Below are 21,120 nucleotides of genomic sequence, written 5' to 3' on the forward strand. Positions count from 1 at the left end.
GGTTTTCAAAGTGGTTCCTCTACACAGAAGGCCCTTCCTTACATGCCTGTCTAAATCCTTCTGATCTTTCCATGCCCACCCCGAATGCCAGCTCCTTCAGAAAGCAGTCTCTGGTTATATGAAAATATAAACATGGCAGATACTTTCAAATCGTTAAGTGATGAAGCCAGTAAGTGAAAGATGGACTTTATCATTAAAGTTATCCGCGCTCCTTTCCTGGCCTCAGTTTCTGTAAATTGAAAGGAAGAGGTGGCTAAGCCTATCTCTTCCTTTTATAATCTCGACTCTTTTAACCTTTTCAGATTTCTGCCAGAACTGCCGTGAAAAGCAACTCTTCTTCCTTAGACCTGCAGGCGGCGGCTCCTCCGCGTTGGCAGCTCAACAGGGCGGGGCTGGAGAAGCAGGAGAGGAGGAGGGGGGGGCTCTAGGGGAAGCGCGGCGCGCAGCCACGTGACTTCCTTCCCAAGGAGCCTCAGCTGCAGGCCTCCCAGCAACCAATGCGTCCCGCCTAACGACGCTCGTGCATCCTGGTTGGCCTTCGGGAATGCTTGTGGCAAGGCGGCTCCCACGGTCGCGCTGCTTATTGGCTCGCTCTGCCGTCGCTCAAGCGCGTTGCCCGAGCGCCCGCAGGCGGTGCGGTCGAAAGCCCCTCCCATTGGCCGCTGGGTTTGTGGCTGGCTGGCTGAGGCTGTCAGTCCTGGGCCGTTTCCCCGAGGCAGGCGCTCTGCTGGGGGCGGGAGGAAGAGGGGCCGGACTGGGGCCTGACTAGCAGTCGCTGCCGCCACGGTCTTCGGGGCTGCTATGACCAGTGGACGACGCGCCCTCCGCAGCTCCGCGCAGCGCTAGTCGCGGCCGTGCGCCCGCCGTAGCCGTCTGCGTCCCCAGCTCAGCCGCTCCCGCGGCTCCCTCGGCTCTTCCAGTGCCCCCTGCGAGGCGAGGCAGAGGCAGGATGAAGATGACGGTGGATTTCGAGGAGTGTCTGAAAGACTCGCCCCGTTTCAGGTAACTGGCGCAGCCGCCCGGCTCTGGGCCGGCGTCACCCGGAGCTAGCTCCTCCGGCGGTGGGGGCGTGAAAGCCGGCGGTAGAACGCGCGGGGGGCCCCGCAGTCCGCGCCCTCCGACGGGGCGTGCGGCCGTTGCTGTGGCTCCCGACCCGGAGAGGGCTCGACAGCCCCAACTAGCCCTTCGTGAGGGGCGAGGCTGGGCCAGGAGGGGGACGTTGCTTCCTTTTGCCCCTTCCTTGGCCTCTGCCCAGGGCGGAGCGCCCAAGAGGCTGGGCGCACCCGTTTCGAGGAACTGGGGTGCAGCCGCGTCCCCGAAGACTCGTGCCCTTTGCGGGCGCGCGCTCTCCCCTTCCTCTGGCCGCTCGTCCTTTCCCCTCCCTTCCGCTCCTTCTTCGTTTCCACCCCCACACCAGCCCCTCTTTGAGGGCGCTTGCAGGGCACCCTCCTGCAGTTCACTTAGTTCCTCTTCGCGCTTTTCCGCTCCCCCCTACCCGTAGGAAGAAGGACTGGGGGCCGAACTGGGACATCGATTTCTGATGCTGGCTTGTTCCCGGCCAGGGGTGCTTCTAGCGCTGGCGGTTGATTTGTACGGGAGTCGGGGGTGGGAGTGTTTGACCAGCCTTATTCTATCCACTGTGGTCCTAGACTCTTAGGCTTTTCTTTCCACCTAAGCTCTTTGAAGGGGGCACCGCTGTCGAGAGTACCAGGCTGAGGGGTGAGGAGTAGAGAAACAGTGCATTTCTGTTTTGAGAACGGAAGTAGGAGGGCCCTGAAGATTGCATTTCTGTTCCTCTTCCAGCAGCGTCGGCCCGGGAGGGCCCCGTTCACCGTCGGATGCTCCCAGTGGATCTGTCACATAAACTGACTTGGTGGCACTCCGCTGCACATGGGCTGGCCTTCCTCCCTGGAGAGCCGGCAACCCTGAGGGTGTCCAGAGCTCGGGCTCTTTCGGTTAGGAGCATCTTAGAAAACTCTTGAATTGTTTTGAAGAATGAGGTTTTGCTAGGTTGTGTTTTACACTGCATTTATAGGGCTGTCCTTAGGCCTTAAAAATAAGGCCTTCAAAGCTTCCGTTAGAACAGTGACATGTCTTGAAAGCGTCTCCTGAGCATTGATGCCCGCTGATCTTTAGGGCAAGCCTGGGTTGTAAATTCCTGCATCCTCTCCCTTGGAACGAACTGTTCTCATCTTTATCACTGTTAATTTGATTTGCCCCCGCCCCCCCACACTTTTTTTTTTTTTAACCCCTGTGAAAAGCAAAGTATTGTAAAACTTAATGAACTCCTACTTCTAAGACAATGTCCTTTGGTTTTTGTTAATTTTTTGGTGTTAATTTTATTTGGATCTTAGGGCTATTGCTTGTAAAAAGGTACACATGGTGGGGTTGAGAGAAGGATGTTGTTGGTATTAGTTTTTAAAACTTTTATGTTTTGCGTGATTTGACAGACTCAGGAGGTACAAATGGATAGTTTACGACAGCTTTGCAAGTTAGATTTCAGGACTGTGTGGCAAAGGAAGTAATTTTTAAAGTGTACCTTAAAAAGTTCTATTTTTTGGTGAAATTTTTAATAATGTGACCCAGCTATTACTGAGTAATGATGTAGTCACAGCATTTTTTTTTTTTTTTTTTGTCTAGGGAATTTGACTTTGTGCTCAGTTTGTTTTGCATTTTAAGCTTCATTAAAAAAAAAGTTGAGAAAAGTTATTTGGGAATGCTTCTAGGTACTGCTTTTGGTCGTAAACCATGCTCTGTCTTTGTTTTTGAAATAAAAGAGTAATTTAATGTAAAGTAAGAGGAAAAGATACTGATTAAGTTGTATGGAGTATTGTAGTAAGCGTTTGTTAACCTTTAGTATAATATCTATTCTATATTAATTAAGACATTAGGGATTTTCAAGAGTTGTTTCCAGTATTCCATTTACCCTTGGCTGCAAATTGGGAAGAGAAACCAAGATTCACAGAAGTCTAATATATTGTATACGTTTGTGAGACGAGATCAGATTTGCCAGGAAATAAAATCTCATCATATATATTCCTAATTATAACTCCATTACTGTGTAGGTTTCTATAGCATTTGAAAATAATGTTTCAGAGGTCTTCATTCGCATGCTTATGTATAAGAGAAACTTTCAAGAGCATTGCGTACTTCGAGTGATATTTTGAAGTATTTGTATCAGAAAATTTGTGATGGCTGGGCTTTTTTTGACAGCAAGGCAGCTGTACTATTTATTCCTCGTAGTGTCCTGATCTGTTATGCTGTTTTAAAACTAATTCCTATTTTTATTATCCTTCACAAATGAATTTGTGGCATTTAAGTCTGGCATGTGGACATAACTGTCTTGAATGTTGTAGAATCAATGTAAATGGCAGCTCATGCTGAAGAAAATTTTCACGAGTGGTCAAGCTTTAAACATTAATTTTCCTGTTAAATTGGTAAGTTAAACAGGAGGAAAGCTGGTTGAAATAGGGAGAGAAGGATCTTGCAGTTGCAACATTGTTTTTAGTAATTTGGATAAAGTCTGTGGTTACATTTTACATTCCTGTGAGCGTTTTGTTTTGTGTTTAGATTGGAAGGCACATTTCTTTGCGTAATGTTGGGTTCTCTTAGTTTTTTAAAAGCCACTCTAAAGGTCAGAATCTTGTTCATTTAAATTCTACAGGAAAGGGGATGCATCTAAGTATACTTTTTAAAAGTATGTCAAAAAAATAAAGTGGAAATTAACCATTTTGACTGTCGAAGAACTTTGAACTTGTTTGGGCCTGCCCTAAATTGTATGTGTAAGTGTGCTTTAAAATTTTATAAAAATTTTATAAGAATTGTGCTTTTTCTTTATATAAACATATGGTTCACTCAGGAAGTGAATATTTTGTTTGAAATAAAGAGTCAAATTAATTAGTGGTTTTTGAATTGTGGAAAGAAAACAAAGAAAGACAGCACTAAGTCGTGTCTGACTCTTGCGATCCAGTGAGCTGTGGCCTGCCAGGTTCCTATGTCCATGGGATTCTCTGGGCAGTCCGCTGGAGTGGATCACCATTTCCTTCTCCAGGGGAACTTCCTGACCCAGGAATTGAACCCAGGTCTCCTGCATTGCAGGCAGTTGCTACTGACTGAGCTACATGGGAAGCTTTGAATTGTGGAAGATTTGCTCCAATTTATTGCCCAAATATAAAAATATTACATCTTTATACGGAACATTTATTGTTTATCCTTAACAGTATTTATTTTGCACCATTCTGAGGATTTTTTGTTTGATTCTGTTTCAGATATATCCTTGTTCAGTAACTTAGGATAAAAATCTTAAAAAGGTGTTTTAGGGTGAAAGATTTTAATGGCTGAAAGACATCACACATATATGTATGCATGTGCATATTCTATTTTGCTATTAAGCAAGTGCCAGTCTTGACTGATATGCTACTTATCCTTCCATATTTAGAACAAATAGACTCTTAATAATTGGTAATTTACACATGGAAAATATAGTGGGCAAGAGATGAAGCAAAATGTGTTCTTATTTCAGAAATGGAAGAATGGCATTATAAAGTAGTTTTATTGTGAACCAAAATATAGGAATCCAGCTATTCCTCATTGCAGCTTCTAATTCTTCATTTAATGTAGTATCCGCTTCAGTTGAAATAAGGGAGAACAAGCTCTTACAACATGGCCAGATCTCATACTTTAGTATGCTTTTATAACTACCATCTCATTTAATGTTAAAATGTTAATATTATGGTGGGGAATTATAATTTTTGTTTTTAAAGTGTTTAAAAAGATGCCAAACTGGATATTTTGAGAAGTTACATTGGCTTTCTTAATGGTGGACTTTCAAGTGGTGGACTTGGAAGTGAATTCACTCTTTTACTCTGTCTTTCAAGCTACAGGCTCTGTTACATTAATTAAATTTGTGTCAATTGTGTGTATGATGTCTTTTATTATACAGATATTTAAAAACTGGCTTTCATGTATTGCCTAGAAAAGTGTTCCCATTCCCTTATAGGATATGTTCCATTTATAGCAATTTTTAGTTTCATATAATGCAGCTAGATTTAGTTCTGAGTGTGAGGGATAATCCTGTTTTATTTTCATCCTAATGGAGGCCCTTGTCCAGATACCTTTTACTGAATAATCCATCTTTAACCATTGCTTTAAAATTATACACATATGTGCATATACATACATGTATATGAACATGGGTCTTTTTCTGGATTCTACTCTTTTCTACCAAAGTAATTGTCTGTTCTTCTGCAAATACTGTTAATATATTAGCTGTAACATTTTATAGTTTGTTATGATATCTGGTGGGTCAACTTTTCCTTTATTACTGTTTTTTCAAAAAATATAATGGCTATTCTTGAATATTTTGTCTTTATAATATTATAGCTGCCTTAATATCAGAATATGGTATGTCTTTCTATGTATTTTGGCCTTATATATTTAAAACTTTATATTATATAAAATTTCAATAGTGATCCAGCTACATGCTGTTTATTAGAGAATTACCTTAGATTGAAGGATACAAATATTAATAGGTTGAAAGTGAAAGGATAGAAAAAGATAAATGATGCAAGCAATACCCACAAGAGAGCCGGAGTGGCTATATATAAGTAGACTTTATGATAAAAATTACTAAAGATAAAGGATATTTTATAATGATAAAAGGGTCAATCCATCAGGAAGACATATACTTATAAACATATACACTTAGCAGAGCCTCAAAATACAGGACAGAGAAGGAAACGGCGACTCATGCCGGTACTCTTGCCTGGAAAATCCCGTGGATGGAGGAGCCTGGTGGGCTGCAGTCCATGGGGTTGCTAAGGGTTGGACACAACTGAGCGACTTCACTTTCACTTTTCACTTTCATGCATTGGAGAAGGAAATGGCAACCCACTCCAGTGTTCTTGCCTGGAGAATCCCAGGGACGGGGGAGCCTGGTGGGCTGCTGTCTATGGGGTCGCACAGAGTCGGACACGACTGAAGTGGCTTAAAGCAGCGGCAGCAGCAGCAAAATACAGGAAGCAAAAAATGATGGAAGTTAAGGGAGAAATAGAAAATCCAATGATAATAGGGACATAATGCTTTCAATAATGGGTAGAACAGCTAGGCAAATGGTCAACAGGCAGATATGAGATGTGAACAATACTATATATCAAAAAAAGATTTAATAGATATCTATAGAATACTTCAGACTTCATATTCTTCTCCAGTACACATGAAAACATTTTGAAGCCACTAAACAGGCTTCAACAAATTTAAAAGGTTTGAAATCATGCAAAATAAATTCTTTGGCCACAATGGAATGAAATTAGAAGTAAGTAAAAGAAGGAAATCTGAAAAATTCAAAATTTGAAAAAACCGAGTAACACGCTCTTAAATAACTGGTGGATCAAAGAAGAAATCACAAGGAAATAAAGTATTTTCAGACAAATGAAAACAGAAACACAACATACCAAACTCAGGGGTGCAGCTAAAGCAGTCCTGACAAACACCTATATTAAAAAGAAGAAAGATCTCAAATCAGTGATCTAACCTTTCATCTTAAGAAACTAGAGCAAACTAATCAGAGAGCAGGGAGAGGGAGGAAGTAAAGAAGACTAGAGCAGAAATAAATGAAAATTGAGACTAAAACAACCATAGAGGAAATCAATGAAATCAGAAGTTGGTTATTAGTAAGGATCAACAAAGCTGACAAGCCTGTAGCTAGACCAAGATACTGAGAGTGAAAGTCATTCAGTCGTGTCCGACTCTTTGCGACCCCTTGGACGATACAGTCCATGGAATTCTCCAGGCCAGAATACTAGAAGCCTTTCCCTTCTCCAGGGGATTTTCCCAACTCAGGGATCGAACCCAGATCTCTGGCATTGCAGGTGGATTCTTTACCAGCTGAGCCACAAAGGAAGTCTGTTATTCAGATAATAAATTACTTAAAGTAGATGAAATGGGTGTATATATGTTCCTCAGTTTAGTCACTCAGTCGTGTCCGACTCTTTGTGACTCCATGGACTGCAGCACGCTAGGCCTCCCTGCCCATCATCAACCCCTGGAGTTTACTCAGACTCATGTCCATTGAGTTGGTGATGCCATCCAACTGTCTCATCCTCTGTCATCCCCTTCTCCTCCCGCCTTCAGTCTTGCCCCCAGCATCAGGGTCTTTTCCAATGAGTCAGCTCTTTGCATCAGGGGGCCAAAGTATTGGCGTTTCAGCTTCAAGCATCAGTCCTTCCAAATCATTCAGGACTGATTTCCTTTAAGATGAACTGGTTAGATCTCCTTACAGTCCAAGCGACTCTCTCAAGAGTCTTCTCTAACATCACAGTTCAAAAGCATCAATTCTTCAGTGCTCAGCTTTCTTTATAGTCCAACTCTCACATCCATACATGACTACTGGAAAAACCATAGCTTTGACTAGACGGACCTTTGTTGGCAAAGTAATGTCTCTGCTTTTTAATAAGCTGTATAGGTTGGTTATAACTTTTCTTCCAAGGAGCAAGTGTCTTTTAATTTCATGGCTGCAATCACCATCTGCAGTGATTTTGGAGCCCCAAAAAGTAAAGTCTGTCACTGTTTCCATTGTTTTCCCCATCTATTTGCCATGAAGTGATGGGACCAGATGCCATGATCTTAGTTTTCTGAATGTTGAGTTTCAAAGCCAGCTTTTTCACTCTCCTCTTTCACTTTCATCAAGAGGCTCTTTACTTCTTCTTTGCTTTCTGCCATAAAGGTGGTGTCATCTGTAGTCTAAGGTTATTGATATTTCTCCCTGCAATCTTGCTTCCAGCTTGTGCCTCATCCAGCCCAGTGATTTTCATGATGTATTCTGCATATAAATTAAATAAGCAGGGTGACAATATACTGCCTTGATGTACTCCTTCCTCAATTTGGAAACAGTCTGTTGTTCCATGTCCAGTTCTAACTGACCTACATACAGATTTCTCAGGAGGTGGGTCAGGTGGTCTGGTATTCCCATCTCTTGAAGAATTTTCCACAGTTTGTGGTGATCCACACAGTCTAAAGCTTTGGCATAGTCAATAAAGCAGAAATAGATATTTTTGTTGGAACTCTCTTGCTTTTTCAATGATCCGGTGGATGTTGGCAGCTTGACCTCTAGTTCCTCTACCTTTTCTAAAACTAGCTTGAACATCTGGAAGTTCACAGTTCACATGTTGTTGAAGCCTGGCTTGGAAAATTTTGAGCATTACTTTGCTAGCATGTGAGATGAGTGCAATTGTGAGGTATTTTGAGCATTTTTTGGCATTGCCTTTCTTTGGGATTGGGATGAAAACTGACCTTTTCCAGTCCTGTGGCTACTGCTGAGTTTTCCCATTTTGCTGGCAATTAAGTGCAGCACTTTCACAGCATCATCTTTTAGGATTTGAAATAGCTCAGTTGGTGTTCCATCACCTCCACTAGCTTTGTTCTTAGTGATGCTTCTTCCTAAGGCCCACTTGACTTCGTATTCCAGGATGTCTGGCTCTAGGTGAGTGATCACACCTTCGTGATTGTCTGTGTTGTAGAACGACACAAACTACTGAAATGACTCAAGAAGAAATTGAAAATCTAAGTGGGCATAAGAGATTGAATTAGTAGTTAAAAAACTTCCTCAAAAGGAAAACCCAGACCAAGATGGCTTCACTGATGAATTCTGTCAAATATTTAAAGATGAATTAGCAACAATGCTTCATAAACTCTTCCAAGAAGTAGAAGAGGAAGTGTTGCTTCCCAGCTGATTCTCTGAGTCCAGTATTACGCTGCTACCAGAGCTAAAGATATGTTAAGAAAACAAAGATATAAGAAAACTACAGACCAATATCTGTTATGAATACAGGTACAAAAATCATCAGTAAAATATTAGCAAACCAAATATAACAATATATAGAAAGGATTTTATACCGTGACCAAGTGGGACTTATCGCAGGAGTGCAAAAATCAATGTAATAAACAATAGAACAAAGGATAAATACCATGTAATCATCTTAATAGATGCAGGGAAAGTATTTGACTAAATAAAACCCATTTTTATGGTGAAAATACTCAATAAATTAGGAATAGAAAGCTTCCTCAGCCTGGTAAAGGACAGCTCTAAAACACTGTGAACTAACATCTTATTTAATGGTGAAAAAGTTTTTCTCTAAGGTCAAGAAAAAGGTTCTTCTTCATACTTCTGTTCAGCAGTGTAGTGGAGCATGTAGCCAGAGCAGCTAGGCAAGAAAGAATAATACAGGAAAAAATATAAGGAAAAAAGAAGTAAATTCATCTCTACTGAAAAGGAGATTAGAGTATATACACTTGTGTCATGATATCCATGGGAATTGGTTCCAGGACCCCTGCAGATACAAAAATCTGTAGATGTTTAAGATCCTTGCAGAAAATGGTGTAGTGTAGTCAGCCGTCTGTATCTGTGGGTTCTGCATCCAAGAATATGGAGGGCTGACTGTATCTTGTATGTAGAAAATCTTAAGGAATGCACACAAATCAAATAGAACTATTAAGTTCGCAAGGCCACGGAATACTAGACCAGTGTCAGGATTATTCCACAGCTTATGTATTCTCCTGTCAGAGGACGTCTTGGTTGCTTTCATGTTTTGGCAGTTATGAATAAAGCTGATATTATATTTATATAAAGGTTTTTGTGTGGACATAAATTTTCCTCTCGTTTGGATAAGTACCGAAGAGACAATTGCTGGACTGTATGAAAAGTGTTGTAAGAATATGTTTAGTATTTCAAGAAACTTCCAAACTGCCTTTCAGAGTGGCTGTGCCGGATACTTTATCAAGAACAGTGATTGAGAGTTCTTGTTTCTCTACCTTCTCACCAGCATTTGGTGATGTTGTATTCTGAAGTTTGGGTATTCTAATAGGTATATAGTAGTATCTCATTTTAATTTGCATTTCTCAGATTGTGTATGATGTATAGCTTCTTTTCATATGCTTATATGCCATCTGTGTTTCTTCTTTGTCAAGATGTCTTTTAAGTTCTTTGAACCATTTTTTAATTGAATTGTTTGTTTTCTTTTTTCTTCTTTTGGCTGCTTGTGGGATCTTAGTACCCCAGTGAGGGAACCAACTCACATCCCCTGGACTGCCAGGAAAGTCCTGATGTGTTAGTTTTCTTACTGGGTTTTAAGAGTCCTTCACATGTTTTGAATAACAGTCCGTTATTAGATACGTAGTTTGGAAATTTTTCCCCAGCCTGCAGCTTGTCTTCGTTTCCTCGATCACCTTAATTTTTGATGTGGAAATTCCCTCCGCCATTCCTGTATTGGGTTTGCTTTGCTTGATTTTCATGTTGTTGTCTTTCCTATTTGCTTATTTTGGCAGAGTGCCATTTCTACTACCCTCCCTCAGAAAGGTGCATTTTTGTTTGTTTGTTTTAGACTTTACCTGTCTGAAAATGTATGTAGGATTGTAGACTGAAACCATTTTCTCTCAGAATTTGAAGGCATTGCACCACTGTCTTCTGGTTTTCAGTGTTGCTGTGGACAAGTGGTACTGTTTTATTTTCTGATTTTTTTTTTGTTGTTGTTTCTGAAGTTTTTTCAGATTTTTTTCTTTACTCCTGATATTCTGAAATTTCGTAATGATATGCCTTTAGGTGGGTATTTTTTATTTATTGTCTTGGATACTTCCTCTCAATCTGAAAACTCATGTGTTTTAGTTCTGAGGAATCATGTTATTTCTTTGATAATTCCTTTTCCTCTTTTTTTATCTTTTATTCTTGTATTCATATTTTGAATGAATTCTTTTTCTCCCATTTCCTATTTATCTTTTTGTTCTGGATGATGTATCCAAAGTATTTCCTAATCTTAGTTTTCAAAAATTCTTTGTTGTTCTGAATATATTTATGTGTGTGTGTGTGTGTGTGTGTGTGTATGTATGTGTGTGTGTATATATATATATATATGAAAGTGAAAGTGAAGTTGCTCAGTTGTGTCTGACTCTTCACAACCCCATGGACTGTAGCCCACCAGGCTCCTCTAGCCATGGAATTTTCTAGGCAAGAGTACTCGAGTGGATTGCCCTTTCCTTCTCCTATATATATATGTATGTATATGTTTTCACATCAACGTGTTCTTCAAGGGGCTTTCCAGGTGGCCCAGTGGTAAAGAATCCTGTTGCCAAATCAGGAGACGTGGGTTTGATCCCTGGGTCAGGAAGATCCCTGGAGAAGGAAATGGCCACCTACTCGAGCATTCTTGCCTAGGAAAGCCCATGGACACAGGACCCTGGTGGGCTACAGTTCATGGGTCACAAAGAGTTGGACAAACTTAGCTACTAAACAGCAACACATTTTTCAAGAGCTTTCCTTATACATCTGAATAAATTAGTCATAGTGAACAGATTTTTCTTTCTCTGAATTATCTTCCTCTAAAGTTTTCATTTGTTGTTGTTTGTTTGTTTTGATCTTCTTTTAGAAACTTTCTGTTGATCTTTGGCTCTCTGTTCACATCAAAGAGACACTTAAACAGTTACTGGAAGAATGCTGTATTTTGTTATGGGTTGTCTAGTGAGTTTTACTACAGGGTAGTATTTTCATTGGGACCACTTCAAATGTCAGTATTTTTAGGACTTTTCTTATTTATCTTAAAGAGCCATCTTCTGCCTGGTAGATAGAATGTAAGAGCTGAATTTCAGGAAACTAGCTAGGAATATTCTTAATGAGATGGGAATACTAGACCACATTACCTGCCTCCTGAGAAACCTGTGTGAAGGTCAGGAGCAACAGTTAGAATTGAATATGGAACAACGGACTGGTTCAAAATTGGGAAAGGAGTACGTCAAGGCTGTGTATTGTCACCCTGATTATTTAACTTATATGCAGAGTAGATAGTGGTAGTGATAGTGAAGTCGCTCAGTCGTGTTCGACTCTTTGCGACCCCATGGACTGTAGCCTACCAGACTCTTCCTTCCATGGAATTTTCCAGGCAAGAGTACTGGAGTGGGTTGCCATTTCCTTCTCCAGGAGATCTTCCCGACCCAGGGATTAAACCCAGGTCTCCCACATTGTAGGCAGACGCTTTACCATCTGAGCCACCAGGGAATATATCATGTGAAATGCTGGGCTGGATGAATCACAAGCTGGAATCAAGATTGCCCGGAGAAATATCAACAGCCTTAGATAAGCAGATTATACCATTTTAGTGGCAGAAAGTGAAGAGGAACTAGAGTCTCTTGATGAAGCTGAAAGAGGAGAGTGAAAAAGGTGGCTTAAAACACAGCATTCAAAAAATGAAGATTGTGGCATTTGGTCCTGTTGCTTTATGGCAAATAGATAGGGAAAATATGGAAACAGTGTCAGATTTCATTTTCTTGGCATCTGAAATCAATGTGGATGGTGACTGCAGCCGTGAAATTAAGACGCTTGCTCCTTGGAAGAGTAGCTATGACAAACTTAGCATATAAAAAGCAGAGATATCACTTTACTGACAAAGGTCCATATAGTCAAAGGTATGTTTTATCCAGTAGTCATGTATGGATGTGAGAGTTGGACCGTAAAGAAAGCTGAATGTCGAAGAATTGATGCTTTTGAATGGTGGTGCTGGCGAAGACTCTTGAGAGTCCCTTGGATAGCAGGGAGATCAAATCAGTCCGTCCTAAAGGAAAGCAACCTTGAATATTCGTTTGATGGGCTGATGCTGAAGCTCCAATACTTGGGCCACCTGATGCAAGAGTTGGCTCACTGGAAAAGACCCTGATGCTGGAAAAGATTTGAGGGCAAGAGGAGAAGGGGGTGACAGAAGATGAGATGGTTGGATGGCATCACTGACTCAGTGGACATGAGTTTAAGCATACTCTGGGAGATAGTAAAGGACAGGGAAACCTGGTGTGCTGCAGTTCATGGGGTTGCAAAACACTGGACTTGCCTTAGTGACTGAACAACAGTAACACCAAGCTACAGAAGGGGCTGGAGAAGGCTTGTGGGGTAGGGACTTCTCACTGGAGTTTCTCTCTCATAGGGAATTTTTAACTTAGTTTTAATTAATACTTTAGATTTTAGTATATAAACCTTTACAGAAAACACAACTCCCATTTTTTGTCAGGATGGGAGAGAGGTAGTCATATCAAGTTGGAGGAGTAGAGTGGGGATCTGAAGAGTCTGGTTGCTCCTTATGAATATAAGATTTCAACTGATTCTGTTTTCACCCTCCCTCCTCCTCCCAACTCCATCCCTGTATTTTGAGACATATGACATTTTCATGCCTCTAACCATTTGGGGCTTCTGTGTGGTGAATCTTCTTTCTTGAAAATTGGCTTCACCAGTGTACTTTGATGTCTTAGGGTTTGGCTTTTTCTGGTCTGAGTTACTGTTCTTTTATTTGCCTTTCAGGTTCTAGAATTGTGCTGCTAACCGTTACTGTTGCTATTTTTTTGTCCTGTGTATTAACTTCCCACCTTCTGTCATTTTAATTAGATTTTTTTGAGAAGATGGAGATAAATGGGTGTATTTTATCTGTGATGTTTAACTGGAGGTTGACTCATTGGAAAAGACTCTGATGCTGGGAGGGATTGGGGGCAGGAGGAGAAGGGGACGACAGAGGATGAGATGGCTGGATGGCATCACTGACTTCGATGGACGTGAGTCTGAGTGAACTCCAGGAGTTGATGATGGACAGGGAGGCCTGGCGTGCTGTGATTCATGGGGTTGCAAAGAGTTGGACACGACTGAGCAACTGAACTGAACTGTGTGCTGTTGGTATGCAAAGCACAGCTTCTACTAGAGAATACTCTTTTATGGTAGTGAATGTGGACCCAAGTAGGTGGATTCTGGAGGCTGATTACCTGTTTCACTTCTTTTTCACTTCCTGATGTTGAGACCTTGGGTAGGTTTCTCACTTCTACCTAGGCTCAGTGAGAACAGCAATGCATTACTGCAAATTCAAAATGCCTTTCACGGAAGTAGCTGAAGAGTACACAATTAATAATGCTAAGTCCCCTTCCTCTTTCTCTTGTTTTCTTGAAGAGAAGCTTGGATGGTTTACTTAAGGTTGCTGGCATGCTCATGTGGTAATAATAAATGGTTGGAAGAATCTAGTATGTATGAAGGATTAGGTATGTTACTTGGAAACATGAAAATCATCTGTGCTGTGGATGATGAAACAATGAAAGTAGATGGATAAACTTCACTTTGCAGAAGGAGAGCAGTAAAGGTCCTTAAAAAGCACCAGAGGTAGATTTTATGTGCATTTAAGAAGGAAGGTTGGACAAAAGAATAATAGGAGGAGAAAAAAAACAACTGAGGACACAGTGCCTTAAGGATTTAAATCCTGAATGATGAGCAGGCAAAGGAAACGCAAAGTGATAGGTGGTAGAAGAAAACTGCTGTGAGGAAGCGCGTGTGTCCACTTGGGAGCACATGACGCCTTCTCCATTGAATTATAGCTGGGATTTGGAGGCTAGACAGGCGAGATGACGCAAGGTAAACATCTGTGAAGACTTGGGGTAAGTGAACACATGAAGAAATTCTTATAGAAAGGATTGACTTGATTATACTTCTGTAGTAATTTGTACTTGAAATACAGCAGGATTCCTTGTTGAAATATAGTCAGTTTTTCTGTTTGAAGTTTTTATATTTTCTGTGATGCCACAGACATACTCAAATTTAAATATAAATTCTTTTCCCCTGCCTAAAAAGTTACTCTTCAATGTTGAAGTGTAAAAAAATGGTAAAATAGTTCAGCCTAAAGCGGGCAATGGAGAATGGGCGCCAGGACACTAAACTTCATGGGATTTAATTTGTACGTATTTTAGCATCACTTTTAGATGAGATGTGAGCAGGGTGTGCATACTTTTTAAGTTGACTCATGTAAAATTAAAGTTGCTGGAACTACTAATTTTGGTATTTTATTTCTAGTCAGAAATGCGTTCTGTTTTTGGCTGCACCTTGCTTCTTGTGGGCTTCTGTGGTGTCTCAGATGCTAAAGAATTGGCCTGCAGTACAGGAGACCTGGCTCCAGTCCCTGGATTGGGAAGATCCTCTGGAGAAAGGAATGGCTCCCCACTGCAGTATTCTTGCCTGGAGAATCCTGTGGGCCCAGGAGCCTAATCAGGTTCCAGTTCATGGGGTTGCAAAGAGTCGGACACAACCGAGCCACTAATACTTACTTACTTGGGTCTTGTGAAATCTTAGTTCCTTGACCAGGGTTTGAACCTCTGCCCTTGGCAGTGAAATTGTGGACCATCAGGGAATTCCCTGGAGAAGGCAATGGCACCCCACTCCAATACTCTTGCCTTGAAAATCCCATGAGCGGAGCAGCCTGGTGGGCTGCTGTCTGTGGGGTCGCACAGAGTCGGACACGACTAAAGTGACTTAGCAGCAGCAGGGAATTCCCCAAGTTCACTTTTAAATAAACAAAACTTTCCTTGTTTATTTTATTTTATTTTATTTTTATAAAACTTTCCTTGTTTTAAAAAATAGTTTTTAACTTGGTGATATATCGTTTTACTCTGATTTTCAGTTTTATGTTCAAAGGGAAGCTTTATAGTAAGTTAAAAATCCATTTTATGAATTTTTGAATTAAAGTATTTAATTACAAGGAGACTAGATGTTATTGGTTATGGTCAGATAATAGTTTTATATGAATGAAATGAATTAAGATACTTCCTAGCACGTTTATCATTTACTGTGAGAACCTCCTATGGCATTTATCTGCTGGGCTAAGAGCCATCTGTTTGTCTGAAAAAGCCTTTGTTTTTCTTTCATGTTTGAAGGCTATTTTCCCAAAGCATAGAATAATAGATTGGCTTTTTTTTTTTAAAGCACAATGTCATTTCATTGTCTTTTGTTTACATTTTTATCATTTATGTTGCAAGTTTGTCTTATTATTGCTCTTTGGAGCATAATGTATCTGTTTTTCTCTGACTGCTCTTAAGCCTTTTTTCTTTGACTGATTTTCAGTTTTAGCTTGATATATGTAGATGTGGTTTCTGTTGTCATCCTGCTTGGGGCTTGTAGGGTTTCTTCAATATATGGGGTTTGTGGAGTATCTTTCATCCATTTGTAAAATTCCTAGTATCTCTCTAAATGTTGCCTACTGCTACACTTTTCTTCTTCTGGGACTCAGCTCCACATATGTTAAATTTTTTTTGCTGTGTCTTACATGTCTTCTGCTCTTTTTTGAAATATTACTCTTAATGGAGAAATAGGATATTTTAATTGACTTGTATTCCCTCATTTTCTGCTATTTATAAACTGCTGTTAAACCTATCTGGAGTTTTTAATTCATCTTTTTACTTTTGGACATTTCATTTGATTTTCTTCTGTATAGAGTCTTATTCTTTGGTGAAAATTGCTAGCTTTTCATGTATTTCTTGCTAGTTTTTCTCTCATTTCGTGACTGTATTAATTATTGCCACTTTTAAGTCCCTATCTAATAAAACCAGTATCTGGCTCATCAGTGATTCTGTTTCTATTTGTTTTGTATTTTCTTCTGGTTGTTATTTAGTTCTTTCTTTTGGTGGGCTCAGTTTTTAATTTAATGCTGTATACTGTGAAAAACTGTAGATGCTTCGGATGATATCTTTCTCCAGAGAGGGTTAATTCTTTCCTTTGTTAGGTAGACAGAGTGGTAGATGATCATCCTAGTCCAGTCACTAAGTAAACTTTGTTAGCTTCCTATTGCTGCTACAACAGATTATCCCAAATGCAGTGGCTTAGAACAACACAAATTTATTATCTTACAGATCTGGGGGTCAGAGTTTCAGTACAGGTCTTACTTAGTTAAAATCAAGGTGTTGGCAGGACTGTGTTTGTTTCTAGAAGATACAGGGAAGATCATTGCTTTTACTTTTCCAGTCTCAAGAGTCTGCTCATATTTGACAGTTCATGGCCCTCTTCTGTCTTCAAAGCCAGCAATGACTCTGACAATCTGTCTTACTCTTTCACTTATAAGGACTCTGGTAACATTGGACTTACCCAGATAACCCCAGGATAATTTTCTCATCTCAAGGTCCCATGATTATTAATTAACCTTAATTCTGTTTGCTGCTTTAGTTCACCTGTACAGCATAACCTTACATTTTCATAGGTTCTGGGGACTAGGATGTTGACCTGTTAGGGAGGCCATTATTCTGTCTACCACATTCTACCCTCTGGCTCCTAAAGTCTCACCTCTTGTCTCACATGGAAAATTTATTCACGTCATTGCAACTTCCCCCAAAGTCTCCTCTCAGTTGGATTGCGATTTTGCCAAAAGTCTCATCTGTGTTCATTAGTTTACTTATTACTGTTGTAAAATGCTAGTGCAAACTTTTGGTAGCTGTGCTATATTTTTATTTAGTAGTATGTATATATTTTCAGTATTACTAGGAAGGTTTTACGATTGAAGGAAAATGGTTGTATTACATGCTTTATCAAGATGTTATGGCATAACACTTATTGCTTATTCCTGTGTTCTCTGTGATGATCGCCCACTTTTCTAGATCATGGATAATATGATAACAATGTCTTGTTACTCTTTTGAAAAAAGTAGACAAATTATCTTGTACAGTTTTCCACTTTCTGAAATCATCTGGTTGTTTTTTCTGGATCAATTCAGTTTAACATTTTTGGCAAGAATACTTTTAAGTGGTGGTATGTCATTTTCACCGGGAAACCCATGATATTTGGTTGTCTTTTGGTTGATAATACAGAGTTTGATCTCTGGCACCTTGAATTGGGAACTAGGGGGAGGAGAGGCTTGTAAATCAAAAGCCTTGAAATGGGAAGGTGCATGATCTTCACAGAACTAAAAGAGGCCAGTGTGGGCTGGAGCAAAGTGAGCAGGAGGAACAGTGGTAGGAGATAAGAGAGATAAATAGGGATCCGATCATGTTAGGCCTAAGAAGTCATCCGTAGTATGAAGTTTGGATTTTATGATTAGTGCAATGGGAAGCCATTAGAAATTAGTAGTGAGAGATGATAAGACTTATATTTAAAAAATACTTTGACTACTGTTTGGAAAATGGGCTGTAGAGGGGTGAGGGTGAATCTAGAGAGACCAGTTAGAGGAAGCCATTGGAAGTAATTAGTTACTAGGTTAGACCAGGCAAGAGAAGACTTGGGGAGCTAGTGGAGGTAATTTCTGCGGTAGAATCAAAAAGAATTGCTGTTGAATTGCTTGTTAGGAAAGAGAATAAAAATAGCATTTTTACCTTTAGCAACTAGAAGGATAGACATATTGTTTGCTGATGGGGGAAAGCAAAGGAAGAACAGGTTTTGGTAAGAAACTCAAGAGTTCCATTTTTGTACTTGTTAAGTTTGAGATAACTAGTAGATACCAGGTGGAGCTGTTAAGTAGAATCGGCACAGAAGTGTAGCCTTTTGTAATTTTATTTTGCAAACTGATTAAGATCTCATCCCGTACTCCATTTTAGATTATAAACTCTTTGGTAGGAGACCTCCAATGTCTGTTTCCTTTTATTCTCAGCATAATTCTTTTGCACACAATAGTTAAGCTACAGACTTTTATTGCCTCAAATTTCATTCATTAAAATAGTTATACATTCTCCATTTTTACATAAAATACTGTGTTTATTTTAGAAATCTTTCTCTTGTTGTACTGTTGATGGATTTCCAAAACTATAAGTAATACATGCTAGAGCTTGTTCAACTTTTCTTTGACAACATAGTAATTAAATCAAACCGAAATCTTTAGATCCTCTTCAGTTCAGTTCAGTTCAGTTCAGTTCAGTTGCTCAGTCTTGTCCGACTCTTTGTGATGCCATGAATCACAGCATGCCAGGACTCTCTGTTCATCACCAACTCCCAGAGTTTACTCAAACTCATGTCCATCGAGTCAGTGATGCCATCCAGCCATTTCATCCTCTGTCTTCCCCTTTTCCTCCTGCCTCCAATCCCTCCCAGCATCAGGATCTTTTCCAATGAATCAACTCTTCACATGAGGTGGCCAAAGTATTGGAGTTTCAGCTTTAGCATCAGTCCTTCCAATGAACACCCAGGACCGACCTCCTTTAGAATGGACTGGTTGGATCTCCTTAGAGTCCAAGGGACTCTCAAGAGTCTTCTCCAACACCACAGTTCAAAAGCATCAATTCTTCGGTGCTCAGCTTTCTTCACAGTCCAACTCTCACATCCATATGTGACCATTGGAAAAACCATAGCCTTGACTAGACGGACCTTTGTTGGCAAATAATATGCTATCTAGGTTGGTTGCTCCTCTTAGGTAGTTATAATTCTTGAGAGCCTAATCTGTTTGTAGGCCGTCAAATATGTATATGTGGGGTTTATAATAAAATAGTTAATTTCACAAACAAAACTATTCAGAAAATTAATGCTTATTGTGGTTGTATAGAAAAAATTTTAAATATCATGTTCTTTTTTTTTTTTTTTTTTTTAATTAAAAGAAATTTGCCCCTTCTAGCTTAAGAGACTTTGGGCTCTTGCTAGTGAAAGTGTGGAGTCCTAACCACTGGACCATCAGGGAATCCCTGAAATATTCTGTGTGTCATCTTGATAAAACCGTTGATTTTTCAGTTGACCATCTACTTAGAATATCTTATCAGTCTTTTGGAAACTTGTTCCTGGAAAACCTGATTCAGAATGAGATATTTGAAAGAAATAAACCTAAAATTTAGTGACTTAAAAAGACTGTTTTATTTTGCTCATGATTTGTGGGTCAGGAGTTTGAAAAGATCTTGGCTGGAAGGTCATCTCTGATCCGTGGTGTGACAACTGGGTGGCTGAGGCTGGACCATCCACTTCCAGTGTGGCTTCTTCAGTCACATGTCTGATGCCCTTTTGTTCTGTGGTCCTTTTGTCTTCTGTTCACATGTCATCTCATCCTTGAGGCTGCTTAAGCTACCGGGCCAATTAAGGGTCAAGCCTGGAACAAGTTGAGCATCATTTCATTTCCCCTATATTCTGTTAGGGCAGTCACAGAGGTTACCTGAATTCAAGGGAGTGGAGAAATAGATGCTGCATCTTGGTGGGGAAAAGGCCAGGTCATATAAATAATCTGCCGTACATTATGTCTTAAAGCGCCCTTGGCAGTGACGATGAGGACAGTTATAAAGATGCAGTAAGACTGCATTGTTGTTGTTTAGTCACTAAGTCGAGTCCAGCTCTTTTGTGACCCCATGGACTGTAGCCGACCAGGCTCTTCTGTCCATGGGATTTCCCAGGCGAGAATACTGGAGTGGGTTGCCATTTCCTCCTCCAGAATATCGTCCCAACTCAGGGATCTAACCCCCATCTCCTGGTTGGTAGGCAGATTCTTTACCACTGAGCCACCAGGGAAACCGATAAGATGGCAGGTTTAAAGCTAAAGTGAGCTATTTTTGTCTGACAGATTGACAGTGTTGAGAGTTCCCCTTGCTAGGAAATGTATAGGAAAACAGTCCTCACAGTGTTGGAAAGGGTATGGTTTGGTAGAGCTTTTGTGAAGGACAAAGTAGTAAAATATCTCAGAATTAAAAAATATATATGCTTTTACTTAGCATTTTTTACATCTACGAAGTTCTCTAAGGGATGATAGGAAAAATTGGCAAACTTTTATGAACAAGGATGTCTTTTCAGATAGATTTATCACATCGTTTATTTATAAGAGGAATTGTGCAAGCAGAATATTGGTTAGGTAGAATTTTTGTTGTTTTGTTGCTCACCCATGTCTGAATCTTTGCGGCCCAATGGGTTGTAGTTCTCCAGGCTTCCTTGTCCTTCACCATCTCTCAGAGCTTGCTCAAACTCATCCAGCCATCTTGGCCTCTGTCATCCCCGTCTCCTCCTGCCTTTAATCTTTCCCAGCATCCGGGTCTTTTCCAGTGAGTCAGTTCTTTGCCTCAGGTGGCCAGAGTATTGGAACTTTACCCTCAGCATCAGTCCCTCCAGTGAATATTCAGGATTGAATATTCCTAAATATTCCTTTAGGATTGACTGGGTGGATCTCCTTCCAGTCCAGGGGACTCTCAAGTTTTTAAAATATAGTGATAGCTAACAATTAAAATTCTTAAAGAGGTGGGAATACTAGACCACATTACCTGCTGAGAAACCTGTATGCAGGTCAAGAAGTAACAGTTGGAACCGGACATGGAACAACAGACTGGTTCCAAATTGGAGAAGGAGTACATCAAGGCTGTGTATCAGGGCTTCAGAGTACATCATGAGAAATGCCGGGCTGGGTGAAG

At 40.4% G+C, this 21,120-nt stretch overlaps 1 protein-coding gene across 6 annotated transcripts in view; it reads left to right on the forward strand.

The window, feature by feature from the left end:
- ACAP2 (ArfGAP with coiled-coil, ankyrin repeat and PH domains 2) overlaps window positions 667-21,120 on the forward strand; it is a 161,870-nt gene continuing 141,416 nt past the window's right edge. For all 6 annotated transcript variants that reach the window (XR_001917891.1, XR_001917892.1, XM_018046482.1 and 3 more), the window contains exon 1: window positions 667-1,002. Coding sequence is in view for 4 of the 6 variants with exons in the window: in XM_018046482.1 (XP_017901971.1) it covers window positions 950-1,002 (53 nt within the window). In the remaining 2 variants the exon portion in view is untranslated. The remainder of the gene's footprint in view (window positions 1,003-21,120) is intronic.

The sequence above is a fragment of the Capra hircus genome, chromosome 1 (assembly GCF_001704415.2).
Source record: "Capra hircus breed San Clemente chromosome 1, ASM170441v1, whole genome shotgun sequence".
Classification (NCBI taxonomy): Eukaryota; Metazoa; Chordata; class Mammalia; order Artiodactyla; family Bovidae; genus Capra; species Capra hircus.